A 23,664-nucleotide genomic window follows, 5' to 3' on the forward strand; every position below is an offset into this window, starting at 1 on the left:
TTTGCTTTAAATATATTTTCTTACAGAGTGAAGTTTATGCAGTTCACTAACAGTATATCATGCTTGTTTCCACTCACCATCACAGTACAGTTTCTGATTTCATGAAATGCTCTCACGCTTAGTTAGCATTCACTGTGGGCCAAGAATTGGTCTAAGCTCATCACCTGGACCTTCTCTTCAAATATTCACACTCACTCAGGGAGGTGGAAATTGATAGGATCCCATGTTTACAGGTAAGGAATCAGATGCTGTAGGACATGTGGCTGGACCAAGATTCACGCAGGCAGCTCATCCCAGCAACTGCACCTCACAGACGCCCAGGGCGATGCAGTTTTAAGTGTTGGGTCATTATTTCCACTGGCCGTTGGGAGCATGGAGAAGGGGTGACACGCAGTGTCTTCCTGCTTCATCCATGCAGGGGCCAATGGGAGGGGACTATCCCTCTGGATCCCCCAGGCCACCGTGTGCAGAGACCAGTCTCTTTATTTAAGCCAATCTGCTTCCAAAAATACCATATGAACAGCAAAAGGTAATAGGGCTATTTCCCTTCCAGTCTGTTCAAACCATTCCATCTTAGAAAACTATTGACGACCTTGTACTTATCTGTTCATTTATTATAGTCACCTTTAGATAAAAATGCATGAAAATATATCAGTCATATTATTCCTCCAAAAATTTGCTTTAAAAAAAAACGAAATGGGCAGTATCAGTTTTCTTGAGTAAAGTTTAGGAATTCCAATAATTAGTATAGTAGTGAATTCTGTTCACATTGAAAAACCTATGTAATCCCAAACAGTTTTCAAAGCATTTCTCCAGGGAGAGACTCTTGGGAGGTCAGTGCTGACCATGGACTCTGAGCGCGGGTGGCTTAGGTTTAGATCTCACTCTGTTCCTCCAGGGGCATTGTTCAGGCTCCCTGGGTCTTGGTTTCCCCATCCTTAAACTGGGGATAATGATGACGCCTGTTGTATAGAACAGTTAATATTAATACTTGTGTAGGACTTAGACCAGAACTTGGCACTGTCGGCCCTGTTCTATACAGTGTTTATCATGATTCATCATTTTGTGTAACTTTAAAGAAGCCCATGGCATAAAACAGTCAGCCTGTGAAATCTTTTCAGTTTGAGCTGGGGAAACAGAAGCCCAGAGGGGAAGTGACTTGCCCAGATTCCTGCAAGCAGCCACTGGCCATTCAGGGTATGTGCTGTGTACCAGGACTCTTTTCCAGATCTGCCAGCTTCCCAGCTGCTTGGAGAAGAGGCAGCGCCAGCACCACCTGCCCTGAGCTCCCTGAGGTCTCCTAACTCCTCTATATGTGTGCTTAAGGAAGAACTGCCTTACGTGCAAGAACTCTTACACTGTAACCACCCCTGGTGGATTTACTTCTATAAAACATTTTTACATGTGTTCCCCATCCTGAACCCTCCTCCCTCCTCCCTCCCCATACCATCCCTCTGGGTCGTCCCAGTGCACCAGCCCCAAGCATCCAGTATCGTGCATTGAACCTGGACTGGCAACTCGTTTCTTACATGATATTTTACATGTTACAATGTCATTCTCCCAAATCTTCCCACCCTCTCCCTCTCCCACAGAGTCCATAAGACCTGTGGTGGATTCATTTTGATGTTTGGCAAAACTAATACAATTATGTAAAGTTTAAAAATAAAATAAAATTAAAACCAAAAAAAAAAAAAAAAACATTTTTACAATTTGCCAAGCCTTTTAAATTGAGTACAGGGAGTGTCATTTAGTACAGTCATAATTTCTGGATACAATTTCACATTTTTGATGGTGTAGTTCAATTCAGTTCAGTCACTCGGTCATGTCCGACTCTTTGTGACCCCATGGACCACATCACACCAGGCTTCCTCCCCTGTCCATCACCAACTCCCAGAGCTTGCTCAAACTCATATCCATCAAGTCGATGGTGCCATCCAACCATCTCATCCTCTGTTATCCCCTTCTCCTCCTGCCTTCAATCTTTCCCAGCATCAGGTTCTTTTCCAATGAGTCAGTTCTTTGAATCAGGTGGCTAAAGTATTGGAGCTTCACCTTTAGCATCAGTCCTTCCAATGAATATTCAGGACTGATTTCCTTTAGGATAGACTGGTTGGATCTCCTTGCAGTCTAAGAGACTCTCAGAAGTCTTCTCCAACACCACAGTTCAAAAGCATCAATTCTTTGGCCCTCAGCTTTCTTTATGGTCCAACTCTCACATCCATACATGACTACTGGAAAAACCATAGCTTTGACTAGACAGATCTTTGTCAGTAAAGTCAAGTCTCTGCTTTTTAATATACTGTCTAGGTTGGTCATAGCTTTTCTCCCAAGAAGCAAGCATCTTTTAATTTCATGGCTGCAGTCACCATCTGCAGTGATTTTGGAGCCCAAGAAAATAAAGTCTGTCACTGTTTTCATTGTCTCCCCATCTTGATGGTGTAGAGTCAGGGTAAATAGCAGTTGCCAGAATAGCCTGCCACAGGCCTGTGATTCTTGAGCCAGGATTGAAGTGCCCTGTCCTGGTCCATGTCCTCCAATCCCTCCATGCAGGTTGCTTTTTCAGGCATTTGAAGCCAAAGGATAAACATGCCTCATTTATCTGAAAAGTCTATTTTAGTGAAAAGTTCAGTAGGGAGTTGTGGTGAATGACCATTATATTAATGTGTCTTTAAAAATGCACATATGTTGCCAGTTTTTTAAATATAAAAATTTGGATAAAAATCCAGACTTTCAGCTTCTCTTTAAAAAAAAATGGGAAGATGTGGCTACCCCAAGTGCATAGTCCTGCAGAGCCTCCCTTGGTGGGTTGACTGGCTGGCCCTGTAGGCAGGGCTTTCTGTCTCCACCTTGCCCCACTCCCCACCACTCTAGTGTGTCCCATGCCAGGCCACTTCACATGACCTCTGCTGGTTGGCAGGCCTGGGAAGGGGTGTCCTTTGCTTTAGACTTTAGTCTCTCATCTGTGCCTCAGGAGAACTGAACTGGAGCAGGAGATGAACGCATTTCTGTGGATTGTGGGAGTGACAGTCTTATCATCTTCAAAGTTTATGTCCCCTGAAAAGGAGGGGATTCATGTGATGTCTATACCAGGGGCCAGGGATCTTGGGGTCTTCTTAGAATTCTGCCCCTGCAGGTGGGATTACTAACATGCCCTCCTGCAGCATGGGTCTCTGAGATGATGGGAGTGCAGATGCATCAGGAGCTCAGTGAAAGTGTGTCCCCTGCCTTCTCTCTGGACCGTAGAAAGTGCAGGCATCCCAGAAGCCACTTCTTACCTCCTGTTTGCCTCCCTTTTACACAAATGATCTCAGCTTGGGCCTGATCACTGGTATTTTTCTCTTCAACTAAGTTAAGAATGAAAGATGATGGAAATAAGCTCGAGAGGCCTAACAGCACAGTCCATTGATGTTTCCATTTTGCGGGCTATTTTCAGGCAGTTTGATTTGAAGATTTCAACCCTTATGAATTTTCTTCTTTGAGATGGTTCTGTGTACGTGTGTATACATGTGTGTGTTCCATGCGTGTGTGCACACATGTGCTTGCATGTGCATGTATGCGTGTGTAAGTGTATCGCTCTGTGTGCGTATGTGTGTAGCTGTATCTTTGTGCATGTATGTGCACTGTTTGTGGCTGTGAGCATTTATATGCACTGTGTGTGTGCATGTGTATGTTTGCTGGTACATGCATGTGTGCAGTGTGTATGTGTGTGTACGTGTGCATGCATGTGTGTGCTTCTTTGTGTATATGTATGTGCATTTATGTGCACTGTGCATGTGTGTGTTGATGGTGCACGCGTGTGTCCTGTGTGTACATGTGTATTGTGTATGTGCATGTATGTGTGTGCATGTCTATGCATTATTTCTGGGTGTGTTTATGTGCGCTATGCATGTGTATATGTGTGCATGTATATATGTACATCACTGGCGAGTGCATTTATGTGCATTGTGCGTGTGTGTTGGGACATGTATGTGTGCTGTGTGTACACATTTGCACACACATATACATGTGTGTGCTCACATGTTGCGTGCATGTGCCTGTACACACCCGGCTGGTGTGTCACCCCCCACACATTCCCTCTTTTCTCCGCAGTCCGCCGTCGAGTGCAGCAGCCTCCTGCGGACCCTGCACGGCCTGGAGCAGGAACACCTGAGGAGGTCGCTCGCTCTACAGCAGGAGGAGGACCTTGCCAAGGCCCACAGGCAGCTGGCCATTTTCCAGAGGAACGAACTGCACAATATCTTTTTTACCCAGATAAAAAGTGCTATTTTCAAAGGCGAGCTGAAGCCAGAGGCAGCAAAAATGCTGCTGCAAGATTACTCTAAAATACAGGTAATGCCTCCAATGAGGCTCCCTCTGATGGAGGAGTCATTTTCCTGAACTGTTTCACTAAATGTCTCCTCTCCCCGAGTTAAGTCCTGTCTCTTCTTTTGTGCTGGGTTCCAGTGAACTAACCTCATCTTCCTTCCACCTCTTGATGTAGAGGGTGACTTTCCGGTAAGCAGGGAAAATAAATGGTGGCTTGAAGCACAGGCCCTGGACTCAGGCTCACCTGGACCCGAATTCTAGCTCCACCACCTGTCAGCTCTGTCAACTAAAGCAAATTGCCAAGTGTCTCTGAGTCTGTTGCCTTATCTGTAAAATGGAAGTAATAGAGTCCCCATACTAAAAGTGGCATGTTGCAGATTTAATCAAATTCACAGAAAGCCAGTGCTTGGCACAATATAGGTTTAATATATATAGCAGTTAAAAGTAGAAATGTGTAAGTGCATATATGTACGTGTGTGTGTGCACATGTGTGGTGATGTGTGCCTAGGGCTTATGATCTCTGTCTTCATAGGCTTGGGTGAATTTGTGGGTGTTTGTGCATGGAAGCTTGAGTGTCATTAATCTAGAAAGAATGAATTCCTAGATGACTGTGCAAATACTGGGTTGGCCAAAAAGTACATTTAGGTTTTTTTGTAACATTTTAAGCCAAACGAATTTTTTGGCCAAACCTACCAGACCACCTGACCTGCCTCTTGAGAAACCTATATGCAGGTCAGGAAGCAACAGTTAGAACTGGGCATGGAACAACAGACTGGTTCCAAATAGGAAAAGGAGTATGTCAAGGCTGTATATTGTCACCCTACTTATTTAACACAGAGTACATCATGAGAAATGCTGGGCTAGAAGAAGCATAAGCTGGAATCAAGATTGCCGGGAGAAATATCAATAACCTCAGATATGCAGATGACACCACCCTTATGGCAGAAAGTGAAGAGGAACTAAAAAGCCTCTTGATGAAAGTGAAAGAGGAGAGTGAAAAAGTTGGCTTAAAGCTCCACATTCAGAAAACGAAGATCATGGCATCTGGTCCCATCACTTCATGGGAAATAGATGGGGAAACAGTGGAAAGAGTGCCAGACTTTATTTTTTTGGGTTCCAAAATCACTGTAGATGGTGATTGCAGCCATGAAAATAAAAGACGCTTACTCCTTGGAAGAAAAGTTACGACCAACCTAGATAGCATATTGAAAAGCAGAGACATTACATTGCCTACAAAAGGTCCATCTAGTCAAGGCTATGGTTTTTCCAGTGGTCATGTGTGGATGTGAGAGTTGGACTATGAAGAAAGCTGAGCGCCGAAGAATTGATGCTTTTGAACTGTGGTGTTGGAGAAGACTGTTGAGAGTCCCTTGGACTGCAAGGAGATCCAACCAGTCCATTCTAAAGGAGATCAGCCCTGGGTGTTCTTTGGTAGGAATGATGCTAAAGCTTAACCTCCAGTACTTTGGCCACCTCATGCGAAGAGTTGACTCACTGGAAAAGACTCTGATGCTGGGAGGGATTGGGGGCAGGAGGAGAAGGGGACGACAGAGGATGAGATGGCTGGATGGCATCACTGACTCGATGGACGTGAGTCTCAGTGAACTCCAGGAGTTGATGATGGACAGGGAGGCCTGATGTGCTGCGATTCATGGGGTCTCAAAGAGCCGGACATGACTGAGGGACTGAACTGAACTAATAGTTTATATGAGACTGTCAGTAGTTTTACGAGGCCTGCCTAAGGTCTTTAACCTGCACCTGTATGTGTATGCTTAGTCGCTCAGTCATGTCCAACTCTTTGTGACCCCATGGACTGCAGCCTGCCAGGATCTCTGTCCATGGAGATTCTTCAGGCAAGAATACTAGAGTGGGTTGTCATGCCCTCCTCCAGGGAGATCTTCCCAACCCAGGGATGGAACCCAGGTCTCCCGCACTGCAGGCGGATTCTTTTCTGTCTGAGCCACCAGGGAATGAATGAAATCACTGGTGTGCAGTAACACACCGGAGTTCTGGTCCTGACTCAGGCCCTGTGAGTAAGGGCTGTGACAGAGCAGAGCCATCCCAGGAGGAGACCAGTGGCCCTCATGAGCCTTCTGGGAAGAGAGGACCCCTCTCTGAAGGTACTGGACATCTGAGCATGAAGAGAACTAGCCAGGCTCTCCTTTTTCCTCTTGGTTTTTCCCACTAAAACTTTAGGAGAATAAGTAAACTCCCGGGTAGGTATTCAGACCCTAGCGCATCCCTTAGGGATGAATAGACTTTGCTGCCCGTTTACTTACTCCTCATGATGAGCTGTGTCTGACTCCCCATGTCAGGAAGTACATGTGTTATTGTTCATAAGACTGGGGACAGAAAAGTAACAGCTGTGGTGATAGTGCCATGGCACAGACACGTTGGTATCTGAGGACTCCGACTCTGAGCTTCCTGACATAAGGGCTCAGATCAGCCAACTCACGGGATCCAGCTCCGTGGAGGATGGAAATACCATCTCAGTGTTCCTATTGTGTTGACCTGCTGCCAGGAACTCTTAGGGAGAAGCTGGCCTTTGGACACATCCCATTGACCATTCCACTCTTCACTGTCTGGAGAGTGCAAATCCTCAGGTGTTGGACCTGGAAAGATTATAGCTTTTGTATGGAAAGGGGACTGTCCAGGGCCTCATATGTTTCTTTTTGAAGAAGACATTGAACCTCCAAGTAATGCATTGCATGAACAGTATTTCACCTGGAAAAGAGACAACAGAGCCAGTCAGTGAGATAATACACTAAGGCTGATGTTTTAATTACTGCAGGTCTCATTTCTGCTGGTTTAATTATGGCTCATCTAATTACTGTGCTACTGGTTGAAGTTGGATTTGTGAGACAACCACTACTGAGCTAGAGCACAGGTCCTGGAATCAGATGGCTGAGGTTCAAAGCCTTGCTCAGTCGTTTACCAGCTGTGTGATGTGGACTCAGTTTCCTCATCTGTGAAATGGGAATAACAGAATCCTCTCCCTGGATTAAGTTAGAAAAGACGAGAAACACTCTGGGTCCAGTGCCAGGCCCAGAAGAAGCACCCAGTGTGTGCTAGGCTATTATTACTCTCGTGTGCTTGCTTGGGTTTTTATGCATTTTGCAAATTCTGAGAACTTCTTGCTACTCTGTGACCAGACTCATCTCATGTCCTTGCTGAATGTGAGGGTGCTGGGGTCAGAGCCAGTGGCGATATATCCCAGAACTTCAGCATCTGACGTGATGCTGTGTTTGGGGAACTTCAGAGATGTGTTTGGGGAACTTCAGAGGTGTGACCACATGTGGCTGAAGGACACCTGAGTAAAATGTACATTCCATTCCTAAGGCAGCAGAATTGTTTTGATAAGACTTTACCATCTGGGTCTTGAATGCACTTTTCAAAGCCCTTTTAAAAAAAATAATTTGTTTTAAATTTATTTTTAATTGGAGGATAGTTACTTTACAATGTTGTATTAGTTTCTGCTATTACAGCAATATGAATCAGCTATAAGTGTGTGTGTGTATATATATATATTCCCCTCCCTCTTGAGCCTCCTTCCCACCCCTCTAGGTCATCACAGAACACCAAGTTGAGCTCCCTGAGCTATACAGCAGTTTCCCTTTCCTATTAGTATGTACTTTTCTCTAAGCCTTTGTTCAGGGCTGGGACATTTAAGGTATTCATCTCGGGGCTTTTGTTCCTGTGTATTTTCTTCAGAAAGGAAATGTAATATTTTAAATGACTAGAAAGAATTTTCTCCAAATTTTAATTAGTTATGTTTTCTCGATTTTTTTTTTAAAAACAGGAGAGTGTCGAAGAGTTAATGGACTTTTTCCAGGCTAGTAAGAGATACCATCTCAGTAAAAGATTCGGCCACAGAGAGTACCTGGTCCAGAATATCCAGTCATCAGAGACCCGTATGCAAGGCCTGCTGAGCACTGCGTCTGCCCAGCTGACCCTCCTCATCCAGAAACACGAGAGGTAAGACTCCTAAACCACCCCAGATAAGGCAGACAGACAGCCTTCCTCCAACATTCCTTGTAGAGACCATCTGCTGCTGCTGCTGCTAAGTCGCTTCAGTTGTATCTGACCCTTTGCGACCGCCAGGCTCCTCTGTCCATTGGATTCTCCAGGCAAAAGTACTGGAGTAGTATGCCATGCCCTCCTCCAGGGGATCTTCCCGACCCAGGGATGAAACCCATATCTCTTAATCTCCTGCATTGGCAGGTGGGTTCCTAACCACTAACACTTCCTGGGAAGCCCTAGAGACCACCTACTTCTGTTCATTCACTGAATGCACTGGCTACTTGACTTATTTCTTAAGAATTCTCTAGTTAGAAGAATCCTTTGCATGATAGAATTTTAAAAATATAGTCAGTAGTCGAGACGACTTTACAATGAGCCAATATGTTCCCATCATCAACTTCAGTAGGTGCCAGCTTGTGGCCAGTCTTGATGTAGCTGTTCATCCTGACCCTGAGTCGTTTTAAAGCAAACCCCTAGCATTTCACTGAGGCATCAGTGGTGGAGGCTTAGAGGAACTGTGTGGTAAGGGCAGCCTGCTTCTCCTTGAGCTCTAGCACACTGCTGGCTCTTGCATTCACCTTTGTTTTTTGTGTTTTGGGTTTTTTTTTAACTAAATTATAGTTGATGTACAGTGTTGAGTTAGTTTTAGGTGTACAGCACATGGATTCAGTTATACATATAAATCAGTGTATCTGCGTGTGTATATATATTCTTTTTCAGAACCTTTTTTATAAGTTATTACAAAATATTGAATATAGTTCCCTATGTTATACAGTAGGTCCTTGTTGGTTATTTATTTTATATATAGTGGTATGTATATGTTTATCCTAACTTCCTAATTTGTCCCTCCTCTCCTCCCCACTTTGGTAATCATAACTTTATTTTCTATATCTGTGAGGATTTTTCTTTTTGTAAATAAGTCCATTTGTATCTTTTTTTTTAAGATTCCACATGTAAGCACTGTCATATGATATTCGTCTTTCTCTAACTTACTTCACTTACTATGCTAATCTCTAGCTACATCCTTGTTTCTGCAAATGGCATTATCTGCATTATTTCCTTCTATTTATGGGTGAGTGTATGTATATATGTATGTATATACTACATCTTCTTTATCCATTCATCTGTCAATGGACATTTAGGTTGCTTCCATGTCTTGACCTTTGGAATTAAGTATATACACACAGATGCTTATCTTGGATTCTGGGTACTTTTTCTCAGCAACATTGGGGTACCATGAAGCCAGGTAAATGGTGTTAATCACTGTAGGTTCTAGCCCCTTGACAACATTTTTTTCTAAGCTAGTCTTTGAGACTCATGATTGTCAACAATGAAATTTATTCTTTGTAGGTTACAAGCTCTAAAATAAATAGGGCCATGATGATAAGGTTGATTTTCTTAGGACAACCATGGTTTTATGATTGGTTCTACTATCTAGCTAATTGTATTAGGACTTTGCAGTGCCCTTGCCCTCTTTGGGCTTCCCTGGTGGCTCAGAGGGTAAAGTATCTGCCTGCAATACAGGAGACCTGGGTTCGATCCCTGGGTCAGGAAGATCCCCTGGAAAAGGAAATGGCAACCCACTCTAGTACTCTTGCCTGGAAAATCCCATGGACAGAGAAGCCTGGTAGACAACAGTCCATGGGATCACAAAGAATTGGACACGACTGAGCGACTTCACTTTCTTTCTTTCATTTTGCCCTCTTTAATGAGGATTCTGTAAAGTGCAAATTATATGAACACTTCCCACCTAAAGATGCTAATAAATTTGTCACTGCAGTTGACTTGACATTCCTGATTCATTTTCACTCTAGTGAAAGAAGCAGCTCTTTGCCATGAGCAGAAGCACCAGACAGCTGGTTGTACTGTTGGGAGCAGTTTCCAGGGAAGTATATTACCTCTGATTTTTAAATACTATTTTAATAGGTTGGCACAGACATATTTCTGAAATGTGTATCTACTGTTCATTCAGGAAGCTTCCATGGAGAATTTACTGTGTGCCAAGCAGGGGCCTCAACCAGGGATGCAACAGACTGGGAACAGTAGTGGTAATATTGACAGCATCTGAAAAAACAGATCCAGTAAGATATGTTTGAGGAATTGACTCACATGAGTTGGAGGCTGAAAAGTTCCAGGATCTCCATCTGTAAGCTGGAGGCACAGGAAAGCCAGTGGTGTAATTCAGCCAAAGGCCTGAGAACTGGCGGAATCCCAGTCTTAGAGAAGGAGATGAGATGAGATATCCCAGTTCAACAGCAAGGCAGGAAAAAAGGGGGGATTTCTTATTCCTCCACTTTTTATTCTATTCAGGCCCTGAGTGAACTGGGTGATGCCCACCCACAATGGGGAGAATCAATCTGCTTTATTGAGCCTACCCATTCAAATGCTAATCTCACAAGAAAACACCCTCACAGAGACACTCAAGCGTGATGTTTGATGTGGGCACCCTGGCCAGTCTATCTAATACACAGAATTAACCCTCACACTGAGCTTTCCCTGATTGACCTCTTGGACTTTGCTTGTGCCGTTCGTGTCACCAGGAGGTCCTAGTCCATCATTTCCTCCTGGAAGAGTCTATTTGTTCCACCGTGGTCCTCTGGAATGTTACGTTCTCCAAAAACTCTTCCCCAATTTCTTCCCTGACAGGTGATATCCCTGTGATGTTGAGCGTCCTCTACATGCCTCTAAAAAAGATGATCTTTCCCTTCCTGCATTTTAGTAATGTCTTAGCTGCCCGTTATGATAGTGGCGATTTCTCAGATTCAAACCAAACTAATATGGAGATAAACACTCATCTCCAGCATATTCAAGCTGCAGGTGAGTTTGGACACTGCATCAACTAACTCTGCATCTTTTTCATCTAGAGCAGGCTACTTGGATGAAGATCAGATGCAAGTACTCTTGGAGCGGGCTCAAACAGAAGTTTTTTCTATAAAACAGAAGTTGGACAATGACTTGAAGCAGGAAAAGAAAAAACTCCACCAAAAACTAATAATTAAGAGAAGACGGGAGATGCTGCAAAAGGTATATAAGGAATTCTGACATTTATTTTTTGCATAATCATTGTGAACACCTACCAAGTGCCAGGTTCAGTGCCGGACACTGGCATCAGAAGGCTAGGATCCGAAGGGTGACTGGACAGGCATCCTAAGGCACCATCTGCAGTTGATTGGTAGTGACTCTTTGGAATGCTGTGATAAGGCTTCAGTGGGTCCCGTCCAGCTCAGCAAAGCTGAGGGTTGTGATAGATTAGTAATGTCTGCCAGGACAAGAGACTAGCAGTGCTGGTTCCAGTGAATAATGACTGGTGGCTGCTATAACATTTATGGAGTGTTTACTTAGCACTGTGCTAAGTGTATTATGTATCTTATTTAATTGTTTTATTAACCTGTGAGGTAGATACTACTATTTTCTGTCTTTTTTCTGACAAAGACATTGAACCTGAGAGGGCTTAAGTGTTATGATCTATTTGAGCTACTACAGAAAATACTGTAGACTAGGTGGCTTATAAAGAACAAAAATTGATATGTCGCAGTTCTGGAGGCTGGAAGTCAAGATCAGGGCTCCAGCAAGGGCAGGTTCTGATGGAGACCCTCTTCAGGTTGCAGATGATAGACTCCTTGCTGGTGGAAGAAGTCAGAAGGGTGGAAGGTGGGGAGGGAGCTCTGTGGGTGGGTGTCTGGCCTCTTTTGCAAGGACACTAATTTCATCCAGGAGCTCCATCCTCATGCCCTAAGCTCCTTTCCAAAGCTTCCTCACCTACATCCTCAGAACATGTGTTAGATTTCAACATCTGCATGTTGGGGGAACACAAGCATTCAGATTACAGCACTAAGTAATGAGGTCAAGGTCACATGTTTAGTGATTGGCAGTTGTGGGATTGAGTCCAAGACTGTGTGATGTAGAGTCTCAGCCTTGCCCTTGACGCTAACCTGCTCAGTTGTTTGCCCACCTGGAGAGGGGGCAAACACAGCAAACACATAAATGCACCCTGTGCTGTCTTCATGCTCTGGTAGCACAGAAGTCACCGTCACCTGGGGAAGGCTGCACAGAGCAGGTGCAGCTGAACCTGAGTCCTGGGGACAGGGAGCATCTGGTGTGTGCAAGACAGGAGGGACATTACAGGTGGTGGGCAGGCATCTTGTTCAAACGTGAAAGATTCAGGCAAGGGTGCCCTGCTGTGTGTGGAGCTCCAAGAACATGAGGATTGAGAGGGCAGGGGCTGGAGGAGGCACGCCCAGGAAGCAACACCTCTTCAACGAGGGCAGTGTGCTGGGGTGACAGCTGACTTTCATCCGAGGATGAGGGAACACTGAAGTGTCCCTGAACACTGAAGTTTTCAGGAGAAGTGATGCCAAAAACTCAATCTCTGTGCACCAGTGCCGAATCAGAGACAGAGTTTTGGGTGAAATAGAAAAGCAAAGCTTTATTGCTTTGTCAGGCAAAGGAGGACACAGCAGGCCCTTGCCCTGAAAAACTGTGTGTCCCCCCAGGGAGGATTTGGTGAGTTTTATAGCTATACCTTAAGGGCAGTACTGCTGATAAGGATCAGCATGTGTGCAGGGCCTGCACATCTTTAATCTGGCCTCAGGTGGTCTCTTGATGAGCAGGTTATCAAGCTGTCATCTCTGAAATGAAGAATGCTAACATATTCCATGATGCTGTTAAAGTGCTGCACTCAATACATCAGTAAATTGGAAAACTCAGCAGTGGTGACAGGACTGGAAAAGGTCACTTTCCATTCCAACCCCAAAGAAGGGCAATGCCAAAAAATGTTCAAAATACTGCACAATTACACTAATCTCACATTCTAGCAAAGTAGGGCTCAAAATTCTCCAAGCCACGCTTCAACAGTATGTGAACTGTGAATTTCCAGATGTTCAAGCTGGATTTAGAAAAGGCAGAGGAACCAGAGATCAAATTGTCAACATCTGTTGGGTCATAGAAAAAGCAAGAGAGTTCTAGTAAAACATCTACTTCTGCTTTATTGATTATGCCAAAGGCTTTGACTTTGTAGATCATAGCAAACTGTGGAAAATTCTTTAAGAGATGGGAATACCAGACCACCTTACCTGCCTCGCAGGTCAAGAAGCAACAGTTCAAACCGGACATGGAACAACAGACTGGTTCCAAATTGGGAAAGGAGTACGTCAAGTCTGTATATTGTCACCCTGCTTATTTAACTTATATGCAGAGTACATCATGCAAAATGGCAGGCTGGATGAAGCACAAGCTGGATTCAAGATTGCTGGGAGAAATATCAATAACCTCAGATATACAGATGAAACCACCGTTAGGGCAGAAAGTGAAGAACTAAAAAGCCTCTTGATGCAAGTGAAAGAGGAGAGTGAAAAAGTTGGCTTAAAACTCAACATTCTGAAAACTAAGATCATGGCATGTGGTCCCATCACTTCATGGCAAATAGATGGTGAAACAATGGAAACAGTGACAGACTTTATTTTCTTGGCCTCCAAAATCACTTGCAGATGGTGACTTCAGCCATGAAATTAAAAGATGCTTGCTCCTTGGAAGAAAAGCTATGACCAACCTAGACAGCATATTAAAAAGCAAAGACATTACTTTGCCGACAAAGGTCCATCTAGTCAAAGCTATGGTTTTTCCAGTAGTCATGTATGGATATGAGAGTTGGACTATAAAGAAAGCTGAGCACCAAAGAATTGATGCTTTAGAACTGTGGTATTGGAGAGGACTCTTGAGAGTCCCTTGGACTGCAAGGAGATCCAACTAATCAGTCCTAAAGGAAATCAGTCCTGAATATTCATTGGAAGGACTGATGTTGAAGCTGAAACTCCAATACTTTGGCCACCTGATACGAAGAACTGACTCCTTGGAAAAGACCTTGATGCCGGGAAAGATTGAAGGCAGGAGGAGAAGGGGACAACAGAGATGGTTGGATGGCATCACGGACTTGATGGACATGAGTTGAGTAAGCTCTGGGAGTTGGTGATGGACAGGGAAGCCTGGCGTGCTGCAGTCCATGGGGTCACAAAGCGTCGGACACAATTGAGCGACTGAACTGAACATCTTCCATTAGTTGGGAGTTTCAGTTCTGCAGAAGAGCTCATAGATATTGTTATATGTATCCCTTGAGGCAGAACCAGGACCCTGCCCCGAGGCTGCACTCTTGTTTCTTGACCCCTCCTCCCTTGTCTCCAGTCCCCTCCCTTACCTGATTAGAAACTATTTGAAAGGTTTCAGTGCCCAGGAGCCCCACAGGGTCCTGCTTGGTTTCAGAAGGAAGCTTAGATTTGGAATTTAGGAAGCTCAATTGAGCAGCCTGTCAGATAGAATTGAAGGAGCCCTAAGGTACAGACCTATGGGAGGCTCTAGTACTTGACCAGATCAGAAGTGATGAGACCATGTCCTGAGCATGGGAACAATGACAGATTCAGGAGATATGAGATGTCAGGATGACATAGGTGGCTGTCAGGATGACATAGGTGGTACCATTCAGGAGGGAAAGGGAAGCAGAATAACTTAAATTGATTGATAGAAAGTCTACTTTTATTACCGAGTGTTGGGCCCAACAGGAAGCTGTGATTCTTATCTCAGCCATTGAACTCCACCCCAACTTCAACATTGCCTCATCCATCTCCATTGGCTCAAGGATCAAAGCAATGGGGCTTATAGCCATATTTCTCTGATGGTCTGGCCTGGTTCATGGTTAGGATCTGCAAGGATGGATGAACTGCAGAAATTCCAGTGATTTTCCATGAATACAATTTCTTACAGTTGCTTTTGCTAAATCTTGTGAGTGCCACAGGGTGGGAATGCCACTCTGCAAAGGCAAAGGTTTGTGTTGTATCCCCAGCACTGAGGACACAGGTTCTTAATCTGTGTTCTTAACCAGGTTCTTAACCAGTATTTATAGAAGGAAGGAATTGACACTCTCAGGTCACCTGAACCCATGAACAAAAGATATGTTTGTGCAAAATAGAACCCAGACTATCTGCTGGGTACACTATTATAGGCTTTGCTTTTTATTTCTTCCTTATAATGAGAAGCTGGGTGTACAACTCCATGGACTATACAGTCTATGGAATTCTCCAGGCCAGAATACTGAAGTGGGTAGCCTTTCCCTTCTTCAATGGGTTTTCCCAACCCAGGGATTGAACCCAGGTCTCCCACATTACAGGGGGAATCTTTACCAGCTGAGCCACAGGGAAGGCCCATGGGTACACCATTATAAATAACACTGTGATTGACATCTCTGTGCATGTCAGCTTTTTTCCCATCACAGGGCCTTTTATACTTTCTGTTATTTCTTCCAGAAATATCCTTTCCCCCGTCTTCACTCGACTGAGGTATGACCTCACCCCTCAGGTCTCTCTCGCTGCTGCTGCTGCTAAGTCGCATCAGTTGTGTCCGACTCTGTGTGACCCCATAGACGGCAGCCCACCAGGCTTCCCCGTCCCTGGGATTCTCCAGGCAAGAACACTGGAGTGGGTTGCCATTTCCTTCTCCAATTCGTGAAAGTGAAAAGTGAAAGTGAAGTTGCTCAGTCGTGTCCGACTCCTAGCGACCCCATGGACTGCAGCCTACCAGGCTCCTCCGTCCATGGGATTTTCCAGGCAAGAGTACTAGAGTGGGGTGCCATTGCCTTCTCTGCAGGTCTCTCTTAGGGCTCCTTTATTTTTTAACATTTTTAAAATTCATAGTAGCATAATTATAGCAAATATAATTACATTTGATGATGGTTAGTCTTTTTTTTCTTTTCCATTATAGTTTATCACAAGATATTATATATAGTTCCCCATGCTCTACAGAAGGACCTTGTTGTTTATCCATATAGATTCTTTAAAAGGCCTCTGTGACCTCCTTATTTAAATTGTCTCTCATGGGTCTCAGGGTTTTTTCTCTTAGAATATCTTGATTTTCAGTTCCTATGTGCCTGGGATGTGGTAATAATAATAGCAGACATTCATTGAGGCCAACTCTGCACCAGGCCCTTCTCTAAGAGCTACCTACACATTTTATCTGGAGCAAAACGAGGACTGCAGCCCAAGAGGCAGCCTCTCTGATATCTCTGAGAGACTGCTCCAAAGCAGCCGTTGGGGAGGGTCAATATATAAGATTTTAGTGAAGGGGGAGTTCAGTACCATTAAGCACTCATTTTACAAAAGGTTTTTTGGTAGTCATGAGGATCTGATGTCACCATTGAAGGGATTTAGTGCTTCTCTAGATACGAGGAGATGCAAGGGTTGAGATCATAAAATCTCTTTCTAAAAACGTCCACCTATCTAGAGTCCTGTCCCACCAGGGTCCCTGGAGCACAGAGTGTCTCACTCACCCTGAACTCCCTCAGGGGAGTTGAAGGTCACCAGCCATAGCAGAATGGGCTTCAGTCTCCGTGGAGGCAGGGGACAACTGCCTTTGTTGTTCAGTTGGCAATGTTCTTGGTAAGTGCCAATTTGTAGTTGACACACGTCTTAAGCAGCTCATTGACTCCTCACAGCTACTCTATGAGGTAGATCCTATTGTTATCCTCTTTTTATAGTTTAGGCACTGGACACACAGAGAGGGCTAGACATGCATTTGGGGTAACTCAGCTTGTAAGTGGAAGAGCCAGGATTGGAACCCAGGTGGTCTGCCTCTTGAGTTTTAACCTACTCAATAAATACGTGTTCAACAAAAGTCAAACAAATGAAGTTTTCACTACATTTTCAGTTATTTCCTTAAGAGTAATTTTCTTTTCTGGGGGCGGGGGACACTTATCAGCTTTATTAACTTACTTAAAAGCCATGAAACCTCAAACAAAAGAGGCAATGCTTAAAGTTCAGCTGGATGAAGCAAATTAAGCCTTTTCCTTTGCCTGGATCCTCACCATAAATCTTGCCTTTGAATTATCAAATTTACCACCCCTTGCCTTGGGAATATTGTGATTAATAGAGACAGAGGCAGATTTTGTCTAGTCCAGGAGGTGAGAGCAAGAAAGAAAAAATACTGTGAGTGAAGAAGGTGGGAAAAAGATGCCCTGGATCCTTCTTTGAAACACATAAAAGATGATCACATTTTACTAAAGTTCAATCAAGTTACCTGCTCTTCTCCTTTGGGGGGGATGTGTTAAGAAGATAGAGTCTTGTGTTTGCTTTGGCAGCACATACACTAAAATTGGAATGATACAGAGAAGATTAGCATGGCCCCTGCATAAGGATGACATGCAAATTCGTTCCATATATTTTTATACTGATTCACATTGTTGTACAGCAGAAACTAACACAGCACTATGGAGAACAGTGTGGAGATTCCTTAAAAAACTGGAAATAGAACTGCCATATGACCCAGCAATCCCACTGCTGGGCATGCACACCAAGGAAACCAGAATTGAAAGAGACATGTGTACCCCAGTGTTCATCGCAGCACTGTTTATAATAGCCAGGACATAGAAGCAACCTAGATGTCCATCAGCAGATGAATGGATAAGAAAGCGGTGGTACATATACACAATGGAGTATTACTCAGCCATTAAAAAGAATACATTTGAATCAGTTCTAATGAGGTGGATGAAACTGGAGCCTATTATACAGAGTGAAGTAAGCCAGAAAGAAAAACACCAATACAGTATACTCATGCATATATATGGAATTTAGAAAGATGGTAACGACAACCCTGTGTGAGAGACAGCAAAAGAGACATAGATGTATAGAACAGTCTTTTGGACTCTATGGTGGGGGGGGGATGATTTGGGAGAATGGCATTAAAACATGTATAATATCATATAAGAAATGAATTGCCAGTCCAGGTTCCATGCAGGATACAGGAAGGTTGGGCATGGTGCACTGGGATGACCCAGAGGGATGGTATGGGGAGGGAGCTGGGAAGGGGGTTCAGGATGGGGAACACGTGTACACCTGTGGCGGATGCATGTTGATGTATAGCAAAACCAATACAATATTGTAAAGTAAAAAAATATGTATAAATTAATTAATTAATTAAAAAAAAGAAAAAAATTAGCCATTAATACTGAACACCACATACGACGAGAATCACTGGTGTATGTAATCTGCCACATTTCTAAAGCATGCAGTCACTCCTATTAATGTAAATTGAAGCCGGCTATACTGGTCTTGGGCTTCCCAGGTGGTGCAGTGGTGAAGAACCCACCTGCCAGTGCAGGAGACCAAGAGACCTGGGCTCGATCCCTGGTTCGGGAAGATTCCCCTGGAGGAAGAAATGGCAACCCCCTCCAGTATACTTGCCTGCAGAATCCCATGGACAGAGCAGCCTGGCAGGCTACAGTCTATAGGCTCACAAAGAGTTGGACATGACTGAAGCGACTTCATGGGGTCGCAAAGAGTCGGACACTACTGAGCAACTGAACTAAACTGAACTGAAGCGACTTCACGCACACGTGCACACACACTGCCCTTACCAAAGTTAATGTACTCATAAGGAAATCTTGAGAACTTTAGTGAAGTCACCTCTCCACAGCTCCTGGTGCTAATCCCAGAGGTCAAAGAATTGTTTTGATTGAGAAAAACACAAACATAACCGAAGGCAAGGGAAAAAAAAATAATCTTAATAGAAATGTCCTCTCTTGTCGTTTAAGGCTTGACTGCAGGGAGAAATCAATAGTCCTTCCAACTCTGAACACACTCTTGAAGTATTTCTCTCCTGTTGGCCTATTTGCAGAAAAATTTAGTTGGTTTTCCTTTTATTTCTTCTAGTATTTACAATAATTTTAAATTTTTAATTGAGGATAATTGCTTTACAAACTTGTGTTGGTTTTTGCTGTACAACAAAGTGATTTAGCCATAAATGTGTGTATATATATATATATACACATACCTTATATATATAAACACACACACATACATACATAGCTTATATATATATACACATACATACCTTATATATATATATATATATACATACATACCTTATATATATATACATGCATACCTTTTATATACATATACATACATACCATATATATATATATAAGCCATGTATATATATATACATATATATATATGCCTCCTTCCCCACACCCCAGCCTGACTCTCTAGGTCATCCTTGAGGGCCAGGCTGGGCTTCCTGTGCTACACAGCAGGTTCCCACTAGCTATCTGTTTTACACATGGTGGTGTATATATGTCAGTGTTACACTCTCAACTTAGTTGGTTTTAGAAGAGCAAAGCATTCATTCAAAGTAACCATTCAGTAGTTCCTTTCTCCTCTGCTGCTGTCATACTTTGGCTTTCTCCATCGGTCTTTAAGAACATCAGTTCCTTTTTTTAAAGAATAATTTGCCAAATGTGCGATAGTTGGGGAAAGGGCTGTTGATATTCTGCGCCTCCTGCAACTATTCCCCAAAGTGTTTTCTTGAGGGCTGTACCTGCCAAGCCCCGCCCCCTGCTAATTGTCTGCTCTGGAATTGCTGGCAGCACAAGGAACAGCGGAGGGAGCAGCTATCCATCGCTGAAGCCTCTGGGGCTGCTGAGGATGCCGGCCAGTACCTGGGCCAGTGGCGGGGCCTGATGGCTGAGCACAGCGCCGCCCTGGAGGAGCTGCAGGAGCGCCTGGACCAGGCTGCCCTGGACGAGCTCAGGGCCCTGACCCTCTCGCTGTCCGAGAAAGCCACGGAGGAGCTGCGGCGCCTGCAGAACTCAGGAATGACCCAGGAGCTACTCAAGCGTGGGGTGCCTTGGCTCTTCCTGCAGCAGATCCTGGAGGAGCACAGCAGGGACCTGGCAGCCAGGGCCGAGAGGCTGGAGGGCGAGGAGAGGGACCGGGGCCAGGAGGGCGTCCAGAGCGTGAGGCAGAGACTGAAGGACGATGCGCTGGAGGCCTCCACGGAGGAGCAGGCGGAGCTGAGACACTGGGAGCACTTGATCTTCACGTGAGTCTTAATCCCTGTGTGTTGCCCTCTCCTCCTCTGTTCCTATTGGTGGGGGAGGGATTCCACCTGCTTCCACCTGCTGGTTATGGGCATAGCCAGACACATGACACCTGATCCTGAGTCTGAGATTTGATGTGGCCCAAAGGTGGGGCTTTGGCCACCTGATGCAAAGAACTGACTCATTTGAAAAGACCCTGATGCTGGGAAAGATTGAGGGCAGGAGGAGAATGGGACAACAGAGGATGAGATGGTTGGATGGCATCACTGACTCAATGGACATGAGTTTGAGTAAACTCCAGGACACAGAGGCCTGGCATGCTGCAGTCCATGGAGTCACAAAGAGTCGGACATGACAGCAACTGAATTAAACTAAAATAAAGGGGGCCTTTGGTTGTGTGATACATGCCAGCAAAGCTTTGGCAGCTATTTGGGGGTGGTACATCAGATTGGAAACTGGAGGAGCCTCAAACACCACCTGCATAGGGCAACAGAAAGGAATGAAATGTGGGCAGTGTATAACAAAAATCTGGGTTTAAATCCCAGCACCACCACCAGTTGTCTGAGTGTAGACAAGTTACTTAACCTCTCTGAGCCTCATCTTTCTTGTCTGTGGAATGGGATGACAATGCTCAGTCATTTATGGTGTTTTGAGTAGCACATGATGCTACTGGGTTGTTAGAAAGTGAAGAAAGCATTTTATAAGAAGTCGGGAGGTAAAATTTCTAGTTCTGATTCCATGACTCAGTGATACCCTCAAGGATTCAGCCCTCAACACCTTTCTGCTCTGCTATACTCAATGTGCTGCCTTGGTCCTTGGGCTCATCCCTTCATGGTTTCATGATGGCTGCTGCAGCTCCAGGCAACACACACATCATCTCTTTCAAACATCTGCAGCATTGATCTTCCCTATCCTATTGGGCAGGACTACATCATAAGTCCATGCTAAACTGTTCACCTGCTAGGAGGCTGAAAAGGCCATGATTGTCTTAGACTAGAGGGCAGCACTTCTTCTTTAGGCTTCGAGGGCTACATGGTTTCTGTAGCAGCTATTCAACTCTGGCCGCAGCGTGAAAGCAGCTACAGACAACCCATAAACAAACATCACTGTGTTCCAATAGAACTTTATTGACAAAAACAAACAGTGGGCCAGATTTGGTCCATAAGCCACAGATTGCCAATTCCTGCCTTAGACCACTCAGGATTCCCTCCCTTGGGCTACTAGGGGTGTTTATATCTCCAACATTGTTGGAGGATAACCCCTGTAAACAAAAGCTGAGCTGACAAGGGACAAGGAAGTGACTCTAGATTAGACCATTAGATCACCATCTAGTAAAATGCCAACTCCCAGCATTGACGAGGGGTTGCATGAACAAGTATGTCAGTCTTTTAACACAACCTTTGATCCGAAATAAGTGGATGGTAAGAGGTACCTGCCATCATCACCACCATCATTCCTATGCAGGAAGAACTCAGATTATCAGGAGGAGAACAGACACACAGGTAGATGATTGTGATGAGCAAAGCAGGAGCAATTAACCAGGTGATCATGTGGAGGATCAGGATCTTTACCACGATAGGAAGGAGGTACATTTTAGGTGCTAGCCTCTGAGCTGGTACTGGGAGCTAGAAATGAGGGGACCTTACCCACTGGTGCTGTGCTGAGAGGAGGCAGGACTGGGTGGTGAGCAGCTTAGTGGGTCCTTGTCTGGGTGTGAAATGGGAAGACCAGTCTCACTGCACAAAGAAACAAAATCAAAAGCCCCACCAACAGCAGCACAGTGGAGAGAAACAATAACCCCACCTCCCTAGTCTACTTATTTAGAGTAATAGAAACTGTTTACCTATAAGGGCAGAGTTGTGGGCATTTGGCTATAACTTAGTGCTACTTCCTTAAACCAATGGACCCACCAATCAATATTCCATTTCTCTTTGAACAAAGCAACCTAGAAAACCCTATTCAAGCGAATAAACAAAACCAAAGCCCTTTGACCATTCTTTCTTCAGTGTGACCATTCCACAGTTTAACTTGGATCTTAGCCACAATTTCAATTCTGAATCTACAGCTCTTTTGATTAGAAATGGTTATATTGACATAGGACATCCTAGGCGGCTTAGTGGTAAAGAATCCACTTGGCAAAGCAGGAGACGCAGGATACATGGGTTCAATTCCTGGATCAGGAAGATCCTCTGGAGGAGGAAATGGCAATGCACTCCAGTATTCTTGCCTGGAGAATTCCATTGACAGAGAAGCCTGGTGGGCTAGAGTCAATAGGGGTTGCAAAGAATTGGACACAACTTAGCAACTGAGCACATACACACTTATTGACATAGGATCATAGAGAGGGTATTGGGGGTTGGGGGGGGGCGGGTAGGGGAAGGAGTCCCTCCCAGTATATCTGCTCAGTCTGTCTGTCCACCTCCTCTCTTGAGCCCCATGCTGCTTGCTTGACATCTGTGGTCTTCTCCACCTGCATCAAAGCCTGGGCTCTCCTTGAACCCTTTCAGGGACACCAGATAGCAGAACGTCGTTCTGCAATGCCCATCCTTCCTTGGTGGCAGTAACATCCATGGAGCAGGGTCCTCCTGGACTCTGTGATGCAGTGTCTCTGCCTTAAGTGCTCTTCCCTGGGGACTGACCCTCCGCCCAGCAAGGAGAGTCCCCAGGTGTTGTGGAGAGGGAGGTTATCTTGGTGTGGCTGAAGTGACCTCTCCCTTCTTTCTCATCTCTCTTTTTTTCATGATTCTGTCCTTGTTTAGCTCACAGTCTTTGTTAGTTTTTGTTGACTTGAACAAACAAGATGCTGTCTTCTCCAAGCCCATACAAATCAGACCCTTAAATGCCACTTCTTATTTGTACAAGCTGTTCTCAGCAGTAATTATTCAGTTCAATCTGCATTTGACCAAAGTCTCTTTGCTCCATCCAACCTGTTTGAGCTGGCTTTTTAAAGTCTGTGGATTGGACTTGACATTCTCATTACTGGATGGTCACCTTCTTCACCTTCATTTGGTTCCATTTTGCTGGAATATTACTAAAGCTGCCGCTGATAAAACAGGAAAAGAGAAATCTTACTTTTCTATCAGAAAACCTCTATGATTTTCCCTAGGGTTAAAGAGGGTCAACTAACAGTATACACGATGTGAGTCTGCTTATATACTTTGCTTATTTAAGACTCTAAGAGGTTGCAGCCTTTATTTCTGAGGCATTAAGTAGAAATGACGTTGCACAATAGTTTGGAAACATGTTTTTATAAGTTTCCTGATTTCAAGTGGGATGGAGTTGCTGTACACCTGGTCTGAGGAAGTGAGAATTCATCAAGATGCATATTTTACCAAAGTCTTTAAGACCTTGTTTCTAAACTCCTGCCTGTATGTTAAACTCCTGCAGGGCAAAGACAGTCTCCCGTGTTCCTGTATGATCCTGGTGCCTATCTAGCTGAGCATCAAGACCAGACCACCCAGCACACGTGTGCATGTCCA

The 23,664-nt window shown here is 44.5% G+C and overlaps 1 protein-coding gene and 1 non-coding gene across 6 annotated transcripts in view; both read left to right on the forward strand.

Annotated features, from left to right (window-relative positions):
- EVC2 (EvC ciliary complex subunit 2) overlaps positions 1 to 23,664 on the forward strand; it is a 165,317-nt gene that overhangs the window by 92,266 nt on the left and 49,387 nt on the right. For all 5 annotated transcript variants that reach the window (XM_024992973.2, XM_024992972.2, XM_024992975.2 and 2 more), the window contains 4 exon segments: positions 4,090 to 4,329; positions 8,105 to 8,280; positions 11,190 to 11,349; positions 19,733 to 20,187. In XM_024992973.2, the coding sequence (XP_024848741.1) occupies positions 4,090 to 4,329; positions 8,105 to 8,280; positions 11,190 to 11,349; positions 19,733 to 20,187 (1,031 nt within the window).
- On the forward strand, positions 17,428 to 17,529 carry LOC112447216 (U6 spliceosomal RNA). The gene has a single exon (XR_003035318.1). It is a non-coding gene; the product is annotated as a U6 spliceosomal RNA (small nuclear RNA).

This window comes from Bos taurus, chromosome 6 (assembly GCF_002263795.3).
Source record: "Bos taurus isolate L1 Dominette 01449 registration number 42190680 breed Hereford chromosome 6, ARS-UCD2.0, whole genome shotgun sequence".
In the NCBI taxonomy this organism is placed as follows: domain Eukaryota; kingdom Metazoa; phylum Chordata; class Mammalia; order Artiodactyla; family Bovidae; genus Bos; species Bos taurus.